Below are 18,103 nucleotides of genomic sequence, written 5' to 3' on the forward strand. Positions count from 1 at the left end.
AAAGCTGAATAAATAATCTTTCCATTGATGTATGGTTTGTTAGGATCGGACAATATTTGGCTGAGATACAACTATTTGAAAATCTGGAATCTGAGGGTGCAAAAAAATCTAAATATTGAGAAAATCATCTTTAAAGTTGTTCAAATGAAGTTCTTAGCAATGCATATTACTAATCAAAAATTAAGTTTTGATATATTTACGCTAGGAAATGTACAAAATATCTTCATGGAACATGATCTTTACTTAATATCCTAATGATTTTTGGCATAAAAGAGAAATGTATAATTGTGACCCATACAATGTATTGTTGGCTATTGCTACAAATATCCCCCAGCGACTTAACACTGCTTTTGTGCTCCAGGGTCACATATGGTTCCACAAAGAACCTTTAACATCTGAAGAACCTTTCTGTTTCACAAAAACAGAAAGAAGGTTCTTCAGATTATAAAAAGGTAAGAAAGAGATGCTTCTTTAAAGAACCTTTGACTGAATGCTTCTTCTGTGGCATCGCTGTGAAGAACCTTTTAAGCACCTTTATTTTTAAGAGTGTAATTCTGAACATTTTTGATCATTTTTGTTTTTAAAGCATTGTTCTTTTCATTGTTGTTTACACCAGTTTTAGAGGTGCCTTTATTTCTGTTATATTTTAGTAAATACATTTTATATTCGTTCAGTAAAACATTATTGTTACCATGGTACTGTACTTTTTAAATGTAAGTAAAATGAATTTGTGTAAAGTGTTCATCTTTATGGTGTTTAAAGAAGACTACCTCTTAAAAAACAAAAAATATTATTATTACTGTATTTATTTATTTAAATCATTTGAGCAAGATGCAAAATAAACGAAGATATTTTCTGAAAACATGTTGCTATTCTGTCATATCTTGTGCAATTTTACGTCTCAAATAAATGTATCTTGTTTCAACATGTTTAGACGTCATTTTGGAAGACATAAATACTGATGAATTTTTTTCAGTCTGAAATATTTTATTTATAAAAAAATGTTCACGTAATAAAATAATGTTTTTAATGATTAAATTAATTGAGCAAGATACAAAACTATATAAACTATTATAACAATTTTATATATAAAAACTAGGATATTTTATGACAAAATATTTTATTATCCTGGTATCGTCTTACGCAGTTTTGCTTTTCATAACTGTATTTTGTTTTAATATGTTTAGACATTGTTATCGGAAAACAAGGCAAAAATACTCATTATGAATTATTTTGATTTAAAAAGGAATATTTAGTCTCAGTTTGTGCTTATATTAAAAAGCTTAAATATAAAGTAAAAAAAATGATGCACAAAAATCTAAAATAATATCTCAAAATTTAGCATATAGAGTCGGATTAGTCTGGATATAAATGCGCTTTAAGCACGTTTGCAATTCTTTTATACAAATATTATGAACATTTTTGGTTAATTCGTGCAAACTGGTTTAAATTTGGCTGCATTTGTGCTTTTGCTGTATTAAAAATCAAAAATTTCAATTCAAATAAAACAAACAAACAAAACAAAGCTGAAAGCGTAGGTCATAAAAATGTCACATTTATTGCTACAGACGGTCATGTACATGACATCGAGTTACTACAGGATGAGAACAGACAGATGAGGATGAGCTTTAGAGAAACACAACAACAACAACATCACATTTACAACAGAAATCAAAACGAATCCAGAAAATGAATCACACACACACACACACACACACACACACACACATTAGACAGGACGTGTAACTGTGTTTCGAATCATTGCTTCATTTCTCTCATTCAAACACATCTGCGTCTCCAAATCATCTTTAAATAGCTAAATAAAGTAACAAACGTTTATCTGAATGACTTTATAAAATGGAACAGTCTCGGTTCAGACTCTTATTTTGTCAACATTACTGGTATAAAAGGATCGCCCTGCAAAAAATTCGCCAAATCGAGTCTGATCTGAAATGCAGGTGATATTTTTCCCGAATGCACTCGTCTTTTTCATAGCAGAAATGCACTAACGAAGCTTTATCACAAAAATCCAGGCACTGGAACACGGCGATTCTCTGATGGTCACGATTCTTCACTTGAGTTGCATCACGACTAAGAAGAATTAAAGGCCACGGTTCATAAATGCTCACCATTACGACGATAAACATGTTGCACAAAGAAACGCAGCGAAGGCCGAAAGACTTATTCTGTGTGATCTGGAGATGTTTCATTCCTCCTGTCAGTTGTGCTTGAACGCGCTCGCGATTATGAAGCTGGGTTTTTATTTTAATTTCTGATTTGAAAGTTAACCATCAAAAATGGAAGACTAGTTTGCATATTTAACTTTGCATTCAGTATTAGACTTGCTCTCAGAGAATATCTCTTCAATTAGAAATTTAGTTTAAGTTTATTAAGTTTAATTGCATTTTTAGCCACACCGTAAATGTTTTTTGACTTTTTTTTTCATAGATAAATTCAATTGGCTACAACAACATGATGTGGCACAAGGAGAGAATTAGTCAAACATCTTCAGCACTGGCAAAATACAACTTCAGATGTTCAAAATTTACTGAAGGACAAGAACACTAGCATGTCTGAAGCAATGCAAAAGTACAGATGTACCACACTTTTCAATACTAGGCTTTTGCTGGAGTGTTTTCTGCAATCGTTTGAACCTGCAAATCAAGTAGAAAAACCCATGACATTGTGCATGTTGCGACTGCATTTAAAAAAAACATATTTAGGCCTTAATTTATGATTTATGCTATATAAAATTTGCATTAAGAGTTTTACCATTAACATATAAACATGATGTGATGCATTTCTGTCAGTCATACTATACTTAAAACATACTGTACAAAAATTAATGGCATCAATAAATAATCAAAATGCATTTATTCACATCGATTAAAATCAGCATAAATCTGTTCATTGCGAAAACAATTAAATTTATTAAGTTAATATATAAAATATGGCTAGCTGTGGAATAAGCAGGATTATATGGAAGCTTATTTCAGGGATACATTTTTTTATCACACAAATCAGATTTTTTTTCTTGTAATTCCGAAATAGAAAGTCACAATGACCTTTTTTATTTTTTATTCCATGGCGGAAACAAACAAACAAACAAAAAGAATTCCAAGAAAAAAATCAGAATTTAGAGATACAAATGCAGAATTCAGAGAAAAAATAATCGAATTGCGAGATATAAACACAGAATTGTGAGAAAATAGTCAGAATTAAAAAAAAGATATAAAAGCAGATATTCGAGAAAAAGTCACAATTCTCAGTTTATATCTTGCAACTCTGACTTTTTCCCCACAATTAAAAAAAATATTAATTTTTATGTTTTAATCCATGGCGGAAACAAAAAACAAAACAAAACAAAACAAAAAGAATTAAGAGAAAAATTCAGAATTTTGAGATACAAACACAAAACTGCAACATAAAGTCTGAATCGCCAGAAAAAGTCTTAATTGTCAGAAATAAATGCAGAATTGTGAGAAAAATCTCCGAATTGTGAGATATAAAATCAGAATTGCAAGAAAAAAGCCAGAATTTCGAGATATAAATGCAGAATTGTGAGAAAAAAAGTCCAAATTGCAAGATATAAAAGTAGATTTGCAAAGAAAACTAAACAATTCTGAGTTTATATCTTGCAATTCTGAATTTTTTGCTTGCAATTCTGTAAAAAAAAACAACAACTCAGAATTGCGAGAAAAATCTCACTTTTTTCTTCCGAGTTTACGATTGCAAGACATAATCAGAACTGCGAGAAAAAGTCAGAATTGTGAGATATAAACAGAATTTGGGAAAAAAGTCAGAACTGCAAGATTTTTTCTCAGAATTGAAAAAAGAGTCCAAATTGTAAGACAGAAAGTCGCAATTTCCTTTATTTATTTATTTGTTATTTTCTGTGGTGGAAACAGGTTTCCGTCAATTAGGTGAAATCCGTGAAGCTGAAACAGAATGGGCTTATTGATGATAAATATACTGTACAAACCATTTAGTTTAGTCTCATTTATGTATGACAAATATGCACCACATTAAGTTAATTGTGTTAAAACGGTGTCGTCCAAATTTTATATGCAACTTACATTAAATTCAGGCCTAAATTTTGCGTATGAGGGCCGGTGGCAAACGCGCAGAACATCCGAGTCGTCGTTTCGATTCTTTCAGCGATGCCTCTTTACAAAAGTGAGAATGTAAATTAAGGTCTGATTGTTGACACACGTTAACGCTAATCAATCACGTCCTCACCAGGCCACATGATCAACGGCAGGTCATCGACCCGCGTCTATTTACACAAAAAATACTCAATTAAAAATGACAATGTAATGATGAAAGAGGATGAGAGAGTAATCGTATAGCTTCGATTCCCGACCCCCACCACCCACCGTTATAGAAAAGAAAAATGTTCCCGCAAATATAAACATTTTTTTTTTCGTTGCTTTTTTTCTCACTATATTTTCAATGTGACACATTTCAACACACAATGAAGTACTTTTTGGAAAAAACAAAAGAGAAGAACTGATACAAAGCATTTCTAAACACAAAATAACAACAGCCTACATGTAAAAATATAACTTTTACATACACAATTTCAAAATAATGGTACGTTTGCATTTGTTGCATACAATTTACAAATGTCCGTGTGTGTTTCCCTTCGCCGGCGGTTTCGCGAGAGCGTCGTTCACCGCCGTTACCATCGCGGTGAAAAATAGAGTCACGTCTCTCGGAGCGGCTGGCGTTGGGGACGTCTCCGCTCGGCTTTACAGAATGAAAAACCGCTCCTCGTGAACTCCTTTCCGTCTCTTTATATACTGTATATATTTCTACATTTATATATATTGATTTTCTAATAGATTTGTGTCCACTTTCAGTGCCTCCCATCCATTTTTTCCCATTTTTTTTGACAGAGAAACCAGTACAGACGAAGAATAGAGAGGTTAAAAAAGAGAAAAAGCCATTTTACACGTACAACCACACATTTGTACTACAGCGGCTCAACAACAAGCCTGTATTCGTAAAAGCGGATATCTATAATACAATGCTCAATAACGACGGTGACAGGTGGGCGGGGCTGTGGGCGGGGCCACACAGGGCTGGACACACCTCCTAATTACATATAGCCGTACAGTACATTAAATACAGTTTATCCAAAAAATACTTTTTTTACCTTTTTACTTTTTTTTTTTTTTTTTTTTAAACTCCAGGTCGTAAAAAACCTGACTGCATAGACCTAATGACTAACGCTTCCTATACGCTTGCATCCTAGATAACGTTCTCCTCCAGTTGTGTGATGATATGAGCTCTAAAAGGCACGTTGGTTGAAGTTTCGACATGTTAAAATTGCATCTTCGGGGTCCGGGAGGGCTTCGGGAGAGTCGATGGCTAGAAACAAACGAATAAACGAAATGACTTCCGTAGGTGATCCGCAAAAGTTCGTGAAACGAGCCCAAAGCGACTCCAGAACGTTCACTGCCGGGATCTGCTGGTTTCACAGGAACTAAAACAACATTATTGCAAAGGTTTGAAGGGTTTTGTCAAATTCTGCAGCCGAATCCCGTCTGGGTCGTTTGATTGACAGCTCCTCTCATCCCGACTGATTGGGAATTTCCTAATTCTATTTTTCCGTAAGGAGTTCCGCGAGGCACAGCTACAAAAGTTCCTCAGTGTGGACAGGATTGCCATTGAAATCAGACGGCTGCCCTCCACACCTCCACAACATCATGATATGTTTGAAGAATCGCCCGTCGCTCTTTTTCGTGTGTGTGTTCGTACATAAAAACGTCTTCTTTTGCAACAGGGAATGCTTGGAGGAAGATATGCACAACGAATCCGGCGCCACTCCCTAATTTACAGGATAAATCCTCACAGACGCAGTCAGGAACGGGAACACGCAGGAGTTGGTCGGTCGGATGGAAGTTCGTTCGTTCGTTCGTTCGTTCGTTCGTTCGATCGGTCGATTGATTGATTGATTGTTTGACGGACGGTCGGGGCAGAAATGACGCTATCAAAGGAAGTGATCGCTCATCATTTTGATGAATTCTGGCAGCTTCGACCTGAAAGATGGACAGACGGAGAGAGACGTTAACACAAAAGCACTTCTAAATATGTATTTTGCTTAAAGTAAATGGAGATTATTTTTAGGAGGTCGACATGTTCATGCCATTGAACCACATTTTTCTCCTTAATTCTTTAATTTAATGCAGTGCAATTTAATTAAAACGGCAATGTAAAATCTGCAAATAAATGAAAATAATAAAAGTAACGAAGTAATGAAAATTATACATTATGGGCATAATAATTATATTATATTATAATAATTAATAATACTTAATTTTATTTAATTAATAATTATATGGAAAATATGTTAATAATGTACATAATAATTAAAAATACTATCATTAATGAAAACTATACTGTAAGGACATAATTTATATTATATATTTTTTGACTAATTTAATAATTCTTGCTACTACAATGCAAATACGCAAATAAAAATGATTTTAATTATGATAATTCTAAAAATAATAAAGTACTCTCATCAATGTAATGCAATAATGAAAATTATACTATGTGTAAATAATTTTTATTTTTGTTAATGTAATATTTTGATTCTTTATTTTTATAATTCTGATTACTGTAATGCAAAATATGTAAATAAATAAAAATAATAAAGTACTCTCAATAATGTAGTACATTAATTAATATTACACTGCATGTCAATAATAATTTATATTATATTTTATATTTTATGTAATATATATTTGATCATTTCATTTAACTGAACAATAAAAACAATAAGATAATAACTAAAACTAATAAAAGTACTCTCATTAATTTATTGCAGTAGTGAAAATTATACTGCATTATGCTACATAATAATTTATATTATATAAGCATTCCTAAAAATGTCTTTACATTGTTTACATACAAAATAAAACTTCTTTTCTTCTGTTGATTGTGGAGTAAAATGTAACCTGCACATTTAAAATAATCATATACTGAGACTACAGTGCAGATTTTTCTTCTATTTGCTGTTCTGAACGCCTCTAAAAACATATCTGTTTACCGAATGTTTTCCCTCATCTTAAAATCTGTAAGTTAATGTGAAGATGAATGAACTGGGTTTAATTCACACCTTAATTATAAGTTGTAAACTCATTAAGTGCACATTAAACATGAAACCTTTGGAGCTGCATGTGTCTGTTCACACCCATAATGCAACGTGAACATTGCACTTTTCATGCTTTCCCTTGATTTATTTCTGCTTTTACAAAATCAAACAAACAGTGAGGAATTAAATCAGACAATCTGGAGACTAAAACAAATCATGACAATCATCATAAAACAGCACTTTTGAATGAAATGGTCAGTGATTTTGTGTACATGCACCTTTCAATGTGTGCAAATATCTTCACTTAGCCTTATTGATTGTTTTTATTGTAAATGAACAATGTATAATACATAGCTTAAAAATCAAAATCTGTATGTACACAAATTATAACCCACACTTACGGCCAATCTGTTGTTAAAATGCGCCCATTTTTACATTTTTAGAGGTTTAATTTTTTTCGCCACCCTTAGATTGCTAGTCATCGCTTGATTCATTAAATAAGTTTACGTGGCATGTGACCAATGATTAGAAATCCAAACGTTCTGCATCACTTTGCCTGATAATTCTCTTATTGTGAGTAAGCCAGTGATTGCAGGTTTGATTGTTTTGGGACGTGTACAACAGCAGATCAGTGTAGAGGGAAATATTCTGACCATTTACGGGGGTGTGGCTCTTTACATTTGTCCCATGGGATTGGACGCCTCGCCCATGCTGTGGTGACCGCCGGCCAATGAGAGCGGAGCACCGTCCGACGACACCTTCTCCTCTTCCCGCCTCTTCAGACACGCCGCCTTTGGGTTGAGATTGCGCTCTGGAACGTGAGGAGCACAAACACACACTTTACTGATTCCACACACACTGAGCTGCTCCTGGAGAAACCAGGCGACGCCGTCAGGAGGACAAAAGCGGCACTACGGCAAAACACGGCCCAGCTAATCTGGAACAGAAAGTCTTTTCTACATGCAGGACTTATTCGTATTTATCATATTATTTAGTAATAATAAGATTTTTTTTTTTAAATGAATAATTACATAATAATTATAATATAAAACAATATTATTAATATAAAATTAAATATTAAATATAAAATATGGTAAATCTAATTTGTAACAGCTACATTAATAAACCCAGAAATTATTATTATTATTAATAATACACTTGTGTACTGCATATAAAATACTGCAAACTAATCCAGAACATCTGTACACCTGTACACACAAGAGTCATCTAATTTGCAGTATTTTATATGCAGTACCTTTTCTACATGCAGGACTTATTCGTATTTATCATATTATTTAGTAATAATAAGATTTTTTTTTTTTTAATGAATAATTACATAATAATAATAATAATAATAATAATATAAAACAATATTATTATTATAAAATTAAATATTAAATATAAAATAGGGTAAATCTAATTTGTAACAGGAACATTAATAAACCCAGAAATTATTATTATTATTATTATTATTAATAATACACTTGTGTACTGCATATAAAATACTGCAAATCTAATCCAGAACATCTGTACACCTGTACACACAAGAGTCATCTAAAAATATTTTCTTATAATTTCCATAATTACAATTATATTAATAATAAAAAATAAATATTAAATATAAAATACAAGAGTTATAATATCATCTAAAATATTTTAAAATTATTAATTGTATATAATAATAGTACTGCAATTATATTACTAATAAAAATATATTAAATATAAAATACAAATACTAAAACTCTAAACCAGAATAGCTGTCAATAAACAGAAAGCGTTTGCTATATACAAATGATCTATAATAATCAAAAAGCATAAAATAATTTTTATAATTACTAGTTATTTAATAACAATAAAAATAATACTATATTAAATATAATATACAAAATCAAGCAGATCTACTCTTGAACAGCTACTGTACAGTAATAAATACAGAAAGTGTTTGCTATATAATACAACAGTTATAAATATGTATAATAATCCCAAAAATTGTATAATATTTATGACCACTACACTTTATCCAAATAATAACCATCCAATATCCAATTAATTATACATGCATATATAATAATTATAATAATAATAATAATAGTAATAATTCTTATTCTTATTATTAAATTATTTTGTCATTTTAATTATTATACTGTATATGACTACTATATTGCAATTATCCAATTAAAGGAATAGTTCACAAATTAAGATATTTTAAAGAATGCTGGTAACCAAACAGTTGTTGCAACCCATTGACTTCCATAATAGAGAATAATACTATGGAAGACACAAACTGTTTGGTTCCCAACATTCTTTAAAATATCTTCTTTTGTGTTCAAAAGAAGAAAGAAACTCATACAGGTTTGGAGCGACATGAAGGTGAGTAAATGATGACAACCTTTTCATTTTTGTGTGAGCTATCCCTTTAAATAATACTACTAATAAAAACCTCTAGTTTGAGCACACGATGAGTGAAAAGAGAGCTCAGTTTGTGCTGAGAATGCTGCAGTGACTGACCTCGGACCTGCTGCTCCAGGCTGAGGATGACGGCGACGGCCTGATGCAGGATCAGCAGCTTGGTCTGGGGCTTGTCGCTCTTCAGGTGCAGCTGCACCATGCGGCCCAGCTCTTTGAAGGCCTCGTTAATGTCACGCACGCGCAGACGCTCCCGGGCGTTATTAGCCATGCGCCGCTCCTTCTCCCGCTCCAGCTTCTGCTCCGGAGTCAGATCCTCGTCGTCGTTGTTGCTGTGGGCCGGAGCGTGAGGATATTCATTCATTCATTCATTCATTCATTCATCAGGACCATATCAGGGCTTACGTCTCTCTAACTCAACCTGTGCCAGATTTAGTGCTGAACACATTATGTTTATGGAATAAAACATTCTAGATAAAAAGTTATAATATTCAAAGCTGGCTATATAAAATTCTAGACGTATGAAGTATATAAAAATATATAATAGATACAAAAAGTATCATCAATTCCAGATATATAAAGTATATAAAAAGATATAATAGATACAAAAGTATCTAAAATTCTAAATATGTAAAATAAAAAAGTCTAAATATATTAAAATATAAAAAAATATGATAGATACAAAAAGTACATACAATCCTAGATATATAATGCATATAAAAGAATATAAAATTCCAGATATATAAAGTATGTAAAATTCAAAAAATATATAAAGTATATAAAAAGAATATAAAATTATAGATTAATATAGTATACAAAATATATATTAAAATACATTAAATTCTCTCTATATAAAGTGACAAAAATTCTAGATATATTAACTATATAAAAATACATAATACAGATACAAAAATATCTAAAATTCTAGATATATAAAGAACAACAAATTCTAGATAAAGTATATAAAATATATAATAAATACAAAATGTATATAAAATTGTAGATAAATAAAGTATATAAAAATAAAGTATACAAAAAGTATATAAAATTCTATATATATATATATAGTATATAAAAATACATAAATTATACAAAAAGTACATAAGATTCTAGATATATAAAGTATATAAAAAGAAAACACAATTATATATATATATATATACACTCACCGGCCACTTTATTAGGTACACCTGTTCAATTGCTTGGTAACACAAATTGCTAATCAGCCAATCACATGGCAGCAACTCAATGCATTTAGGCATCTAGATGAGGTGAAGACCTAGGGTTTACAGAGAATGGTCCGAAAAAGAGAAAATATCCAGTGAGCGGCAGTTGTGTGGACGAAAATGCCTCGTTGATGTCAGAGGAGAATGGGCAGACTGGTTAGAGATGATAGAAAGGCAACAGTAACTCAAATAACCACTCGTTACAACCAAGGTATGCAGAATAGCATCTCTGAACGCACAACACGTCGAACCCTGAAGCAGATGGGCTACAGCAGCAGAAGACCACACCGGGTGCCGAAACAGGGGCTACAATTCGCACAGGCTCACCAAAATTGGACAATAGAAGATTGGAAAAACGTCTGGTCTGATGAGTCTCGATTTCTGCTGCAACATTCAGATGGTAAGGTCAGAATTTGGCGTAAAGAACATGAAAGCATGGATCCATCCTGCCATGTCTGAACGGTTCAGGCTGGTAGTGGTGGTGTAATGCTGTGGGGGATATTTTCTTGGCACACTTTGGGCCCCTTGGTACCAATTGAGCATCGTTTAAACACCACAGCCTACCTGAGTATTGTTGCTGACCATGTCCATCCCTTTATGACTACAGTGTACCCATCTTCTGATGGCTACTTCCAGCAGGATAATGCACCACAAAGCTCAAATCATCTCAGACTGGTTTCTTGAACATGACAAGGAGTTCTCTTTACTCCGATGGCCTCCACAGTCACCAGAACTCACTCCACTGGAGCACCTTTGGGATGTGGTGGAACGGGAGATTCGCATCATGGATGTGCAGCCGGCAAATCTGCAGCAACTGCGTGACGCCATCATGTCAATATGGACCAAAATCTCTGAGGAATGTTTCCAACACCTCGTTGAATCTCTGATTGAACTGATTGTTGTATTGTTAAATAAATTAGGCCTAATACAGAAACATAATAGTCATCTGATCCAGGATCGGTGAAAACAACAAGAAGAACAGCAGAGCATTCAACTTTCACTCGTTCTGGAGTGTATAAATGCTAAACACACACATTCAGAGCAACACACACACGTCAGCAGCCACCAGGCCTTCACCGCAGCACTGAACCAAACGTCTTCATTTGAATGTCAGCGCACTGTATGTTTATTGCTCTGGTCACGGCAACGTCTCCCTCTCTCTCTTTTCTGGGATGTTTCCCTCTCCGCGGTTCCATTACTCACCTCTGAAATCTGCCGGCTAAGCGCAGTGAGCTCCAGTTTAAATCTGACGCTTCTGTGATAAGATGGAAAATCTGGTTATGCACTGTAGAGTTTGCTGTTTTTAAAAAAAAAATGTTTTATTTGTTTCTCATCAAGTCTAGCATACCTCAGTCATGAGAGCTTTTCTAACTGGACTAGCTTTTTCTTGTATGAAACACTTAGTTCCGGTCCTTAAATCTGACTTTAGTGATCCAAGAAAGCTTGTTGCTTTGGCTCATTTTCAAAGTTATTTGAAACATAACTATATTTTAACCAAAGGTAAAGAAATGCCATTCCATATTGCCAGAATGGTCTCAAAATAATATTCCATACACAACTTAAGCCCCATTTGGAGTTTTGTTGATCCAATCTTGTTGATTACCACAGAAAATAATGTAATCTCATCCCTCAGTATGTCAACTTGAATTAAAACCCGTAGGCCTATTTACAGTAATAGTCTTACAAAACTTACTTTAAAAAAACGAAATAAAAATGCACATATCATACTTTTCCAAAGTTTAAAACAGATAAACCAAGGCCATAACCATGAACACTGATTAGACCAATTTAAAATTTTGTTTAAAATAAAGTATTTATATGGATTTAGGGGAATAAAGAAGAGTAGCCTACAAAAACGTGATTTTTCGTAATATATTTAAATTATTTGCAAATAATATTTTTTATTTAAATTACGAATAAGACTGAATGCGTGTATAATATGCTGAAAAAAACGGTTAAATGTCACATTATGAAATACATGAATTAAATGGTTCATCCTATATTTTCAATTCAAACCAGTGAAATTTGACTAAAAAAGTCGAGATGTTTGCATCACAGGATAATAATGTGGGTCGTTTAATATTTCTATCGTAAAACAGTTGTTAAAAGGGAAATATTGAGCGACTTACCTCACAATCCTCAACCGTTAAAAACGGAAGCGCCTGGTTGAAATTCGCGCTGGAATAGTGAAGCCCCGCCTTCTTTGATTTGATTGGCTCATTCATTTTGAGTCCAAATGTTACTTTTTTCCTTCTTTTTATATATATATATATAATTTTTGTCAATCTAACAACAAATAGAGCAACTGTTAAAACTACAGTTGAAAGTATAAACACTTTTTAAAAAAATGTGTGCATCATTTTAAACATGTTCACAACTATTCGCTTCTTTAGCTGTGAAATAACAGGCCGCTAAATAAGCCATAATAATGCAAAATATAGAATATAGAATATAATCAATCAGAAGGGCAGGCTCCTCCAGACGGTGGGAGGTGTGCGGTGGGCTGGACTCTGTGAGAAAGGACTTCTTCCATTGCGCGCAGACAGATTACTTTCCTGAGGTCTGAACTTCTGCACATTAAAGATGGAAATATAACAGTTCCTATTTCAACAAAACTCGACACGAATGGGTCTCCGTGAAGAAACTCTGCGGTTCGTGATACCTGATGGTGAGTGGTGTGTCAGATATTTAAACACATTTTCTATGCGATACTAACTTTTATGGAAACTATATTTTGTTGTGCTGGTTTTTAAATGACTGTCATTCAATCTGCAATCATGCGCACCACAGCAAGTTCAATGCAAACTAAGTAAGTTTTGTGCATCGAATTATTCTAGATCATAGTTCAGTAAAGGTTGCATGCAATGCATGTTACATTACTCTAACAAAGAGTAGGCTGTTGAAAATTCAGATGGTGTTTAATGTGTTAATATAAAGCATAATAGCTGGTTAATGGTTGCTGGTTGACCACCCACCATGTCCACCTTAACCAGCTATTATGCTTTATATTAACACATTAAACACCATCTGAATTTTCAACAGCCTACTCTTTGTTAGAGTAATGTAACATGCATTGCATGCAACCTTTACTGAACTATGATCTAGAATAATTCGATGCACAAAACTTACTTAGTTTGCATTGAACTTGCTGTGGTGCGCATGATTGCAGATTGAATGACAGTCATTTAAAAACCAGCACAACAAAATATAGTTTCCATAAAAGTTAGTATCGCATAGAAAATGTGTTTAAATATCTGACACACCACTCACCATCAGGTATCACGAACCGCAGAGTTTCTTCACGGAGACCCATTCGTGTCGAGTTTTGTTGAAATAGGAACTGTTATATTTCCATCTTTAATGTGCAGAAGTTCAGACCTCAGGAAAGTAATCTGTCTGCGCGCAATGGAAGAAGTCCTTTCTCACAGAGTCCAGCCCACCGCACACCTCCCACCGTCTGGAGGAGCCTGCCCTTCTGATTGATTATATTCAATATTCTATATTTTGCATTATTATGGCTTATTTAGCGGCCTGTTATTTCACAGCTAAAGAAGCGAATAGTTGTGAACATGTTTAAAATGATGCACACATTTTTTTAAAAAGTGTTTATACTTTCAACTGTAGTTTTAACAGTTGCTCTATTTGTTGTTAGATTGACAAAAATTATATATATATATATAAAAAGAAGGAAAAAAGTAACATTTGGACTCAAAATGAATGAGCCAATCAAATCAAAGAAGGCGGGGCTTCACTATTCCAGCGCGAATTTCAACCAGGCGCTTCCGTTTTTAACGGTTGAGGATTGTGAGGTAAGTCGCTCAATATTTCCCTTTTAACAACTGTTTTACGATAGAAATATTAAACGACCCACATTATTATCCTGTGATGCAAACATCTCGACTTTTTTAGTCAAATTTCACTGGTTTGAATTGAAAATATAGGATGAACCATTTAATTCATGTATTTCATAATGTGACATTTAACCGTTTTTTTCAGCATATTATACACGCATTCAGTCTTATTCGTAATTTAAATAAAAAATATTATTTCCGGCAAATCTGCAGCAACTGCGTGACGCCATCATGTCAATATGGACCAAAATCTCTGAGGAATGTTTCCAACACCTTGTTGAATTTATGCCATGAAGAATTAAGGCATTTCTGAAGGCAAAAGGGGGTCCAACTCAGTACTAGCAAGGTGTACCTAATAAAGTGGCCAGTGAGTGTATATATAGTACATAAAAATACATAAATTATACAAAAAGTACATACAATTCTAGATATATAAAGTATATAAAAAGATAGAATAGACACAAAAAGTATATGAAATTCTAGATTAAACGCTGAAATTTTAGATTACATCTTCTAGAAGTTTAGATGATTTATAATATCAACCATGACAAAATATTTATCATAATTATTAGCATTGAATCCCTAGTCCATTTTCTTGATTTTAGGCTCAACAGTAAAAAGTGAATCTGTTTCTAATGATGCATCAAATCAATCTTTAAAGAACCAACTAAATCTGAATCAAATATATCAGACATCAGAAATCAGAGTCGCAAAGATCGCCTTGAATTTGAGTGGAAGGAGTCGAATTGGTCATTCCAGGTGGAACTCTATAAACCCTGCGGGAGGAGTCAGGCGTTTATCCTGGAAATATCTGGATGAATCTGGATGAATTAGCCCTACTCTCATGTGTGAGAAACAGCTAAAATCTGGCTCAAGACCAGACGAGATGCTCAACAACCCCAACATGTGCGCGTCGCTGAAAACTATTTCAGTCTCAGATCTATTATATATATATATATCTGATATTTATCACTTAAGAGAGATTATATATTTGCAGTTTCTTTGTAATTATTTGTGAAATTTACTAGCAACTCCTGAAATTTCAATGCAAATGCAACAGTTTTCCTTTTGCAAGTTTTATATCTAAAATATATTCATTTTATATATTAAATATCATTTAATATACATTTTTATTTCAGCTTTATTATAAAAATTCTAGATCTATAAAGTATATAAAAAGAATACACAATTCTAGATATATATATATAGTATATAAAAATACATAAAGTATACAAAAAGTACATAAGATTCTAAATATCTAAAGTATATAAAAAGAAAACACAATTAATTTTATATATTAAATATAATTTAATATATTTCATTTCAGCTTTATTTCAGTTAACAGAAATTATTTTTTAATAGTTTTAGTAATTTTGGCACTTTAACTTTGATTTAATTTGCTCTGTAAAAACAATATTTTATAATATAAATCAGACTATTTCAACATTCCATGTTTGATTTGCCGTTATATATATTTTTTGTAATTATTTGTAAAAATTATTTGTGAAATTTACTAGCGCTTAAAAAATAAATGAAACATTTTAAGGCAACGTCTAATTTTTTTTTTTTAGGTTTTTAATCATTAATTTATATTTTAGTTTATTTCAATTAAGTTAATATTTTTAGAAGTTAAAAAATAAATACAATTTAAACAAAATTAATATTATTGGAGTATGCTTCCAAAAATACAAAAAAAAATTTAATTTCAAAATGCCATGTTTAATTTGCCATCTATTTTGTAATTATTTGTAAAAATGTTCTGAGTGAAAATGAATTCTACACTTACTGTATTCTCTATAATTTGTATGGTATAACGCTAAATATTTGATTTAATATCCAGATGTAAAACATTTGAGAATTGCTGAATTGAAAGTACCGGTGTGTGTTTGTACGAGCTGGCTCAGAATGTGTTGTGTTTAGCTTGGGTTGCTCATCTGTGCGTTTAGCTGCCTCTCAGAACACGTGTCACTTCATCAAAGTCCAGACGGCGTTTGACTGAAGCGATGCTCACGCTACAGTTTACCTAGATCTCGACCTCTCTAGAGATTTCAGATCCTTGCCGTCCACGTCCTCCTTCTTGCTATCCAGAGATTTTCCGTCCTGCAGGTTCTCGTCTCCCTCGTCTTCAGATTTGATCTCCGAGCTCACAGACGAGGTGCTCTGACCCTGCAGACCTCCGGAGAGCGCTGGAGACCAGCGAGAAGAAAACAGCAGCATCAGTCTCAGAGACACACGTCTCAAACATCAGGCTTTCTCTTTCATCGGCGCGCTTCAGAAGCACACCCGTCTGTTTTATCATCCAGACGAGCTGCTAAAGTGAAGCCCTCTAACATTATTAAACGATTACATATGCTGCATATATTAACAGAGAATTCCTGTCAAATTCAGAGTCGTTTTATTCATGAAAAAAACAACCTTTTCTTATAAGACTGAATATGAATGAACAACGATAAATATAAAATATAAAAACAGATTTGGAAGAAAAACGATCTTATTGTGGAAACTGATACACTATCGTTCAAAAGTATAAGGAGCGGTAATATTGAAAGAAACAAAGAAATTGAACGTTTTATTCATCGAGGACTCATTAAATTGATTAAATGTGACAGTAACGACATTTATCATGTGACCAGAGATTTCTGTAAATGCTGTTCATTTGAGCTTTCTGCTCATCAAAGAATCCCTCTTTTTATTTTTTAATACAAAATATTAATTTAAAAAATAATGTTTTCAAGATTAGTATAACAATAATAACTATAAGATAATATATACAAATAATTAAAAAGAAACGGAAAACTGAAATAGTATTTTCTTGTAAAACTTGCTCCAGAAATTTTTCTTTACAATTTCAATATATAATTTAATATAAAATAATGTAATATAATATAAAATAATGTAATATAATATAATGTAATGTAATATGACATAATATAATATAATATAATGCAATGTAATATGATATAATATAAAATAATATAATTGAGCAGCAGATCAGCATATTATACTGATTTCTGAAGATCATGTGACACTGAAGACTGGAGTAATGATGCTGAAAATACAGCTGCGCATCACAGCAATACATTACACTTTAACACACAATCATATAGATAACCATTTTAAAATGTAATAATATTTCACTGTTTTATTGTTTTTATGATCCTTGTTGAGCAGAAGAGATTTTTTTAGTGTGTTACTCTGATTAATTGAGCAGCAGATCAGCATATTATACTGATTTCTGAAGATCATGTGACACTGAAGACTGGAGTAATGATGCTGAAAATACAGCTGCGCATCACAGCAATACATTACACTTTAACACACAATCATATAGATAACCATTTTAAAATGTAATAATATTTCACTGTTTTATTGTTTTTATGATCCTTGTTGAGCAGAAGAGATTTTTTTAGTGTGTTACTCTGATATCACATGGCACATGGGACAAGTAATGCAGATGAGTGAATTGTAATAAATAATGATAGTATGTGAGTGGCATGTTGTAGTAGTGAGTGAGTGAG

General features: G+C 32.6%; 1 protein-coding gene across 3 annotated transcripts in view; it reads right to left on the bottom strand.

The window, feature by feature from the left end:
• Positions 1-4,303: 4,303 nt before the first annotated feature.
• Positions 4,304-18,103, bottom strand: part of LOC107564475 (transcription factor 4-like) — a 178,401-nt gene continuing 164,601 nt past the window's right edge. For all 3 annotated transcript variants that reach the window (XM_016249568.1, XM_016249569.1, XM_016249570.1), the window contains 4 exons: positions 16,609-16,771; positions 9,611-9,840; positions 7,781-7,913; positions 4,304-6,044 (listed from right to left, as the gene is read on the bottom strand). In XM_016249568.1, the coding sequence (XP_016105054.1) occupies positions 5,996-6,044; positions 7,781-7,913; positions 9,611-9,840; positions 16,609-16,771 (575 nt within the window). In that variant the 3' untranslated portion in view covers positions 4,304-5,995. The remainder of the gene's footprint in view (positions 6,045-7,780; positions 7,914-9,610; positions 9,841-16,608; positions 16,772-18,103) is intronic.

This window comes from Sinocyclocheilus grahami, unplaced genomic scaffold (genome assembly GCF_001515645.1).
Source record: "Sinocyclocheilus grahami isolate Dianchi unplaced genomic scaffold, SAMN03320097.WGS_v1.1 scaffold939.1, whole genome shotgun sequence".
NCBI classification, from domain to species: Eukaryota; Metazoa; Chordata; class Actinopteri; order Cypriniformes; family Cyprinidae; genus Sinocyclocheilus; species Sinocyclocheilus grahami.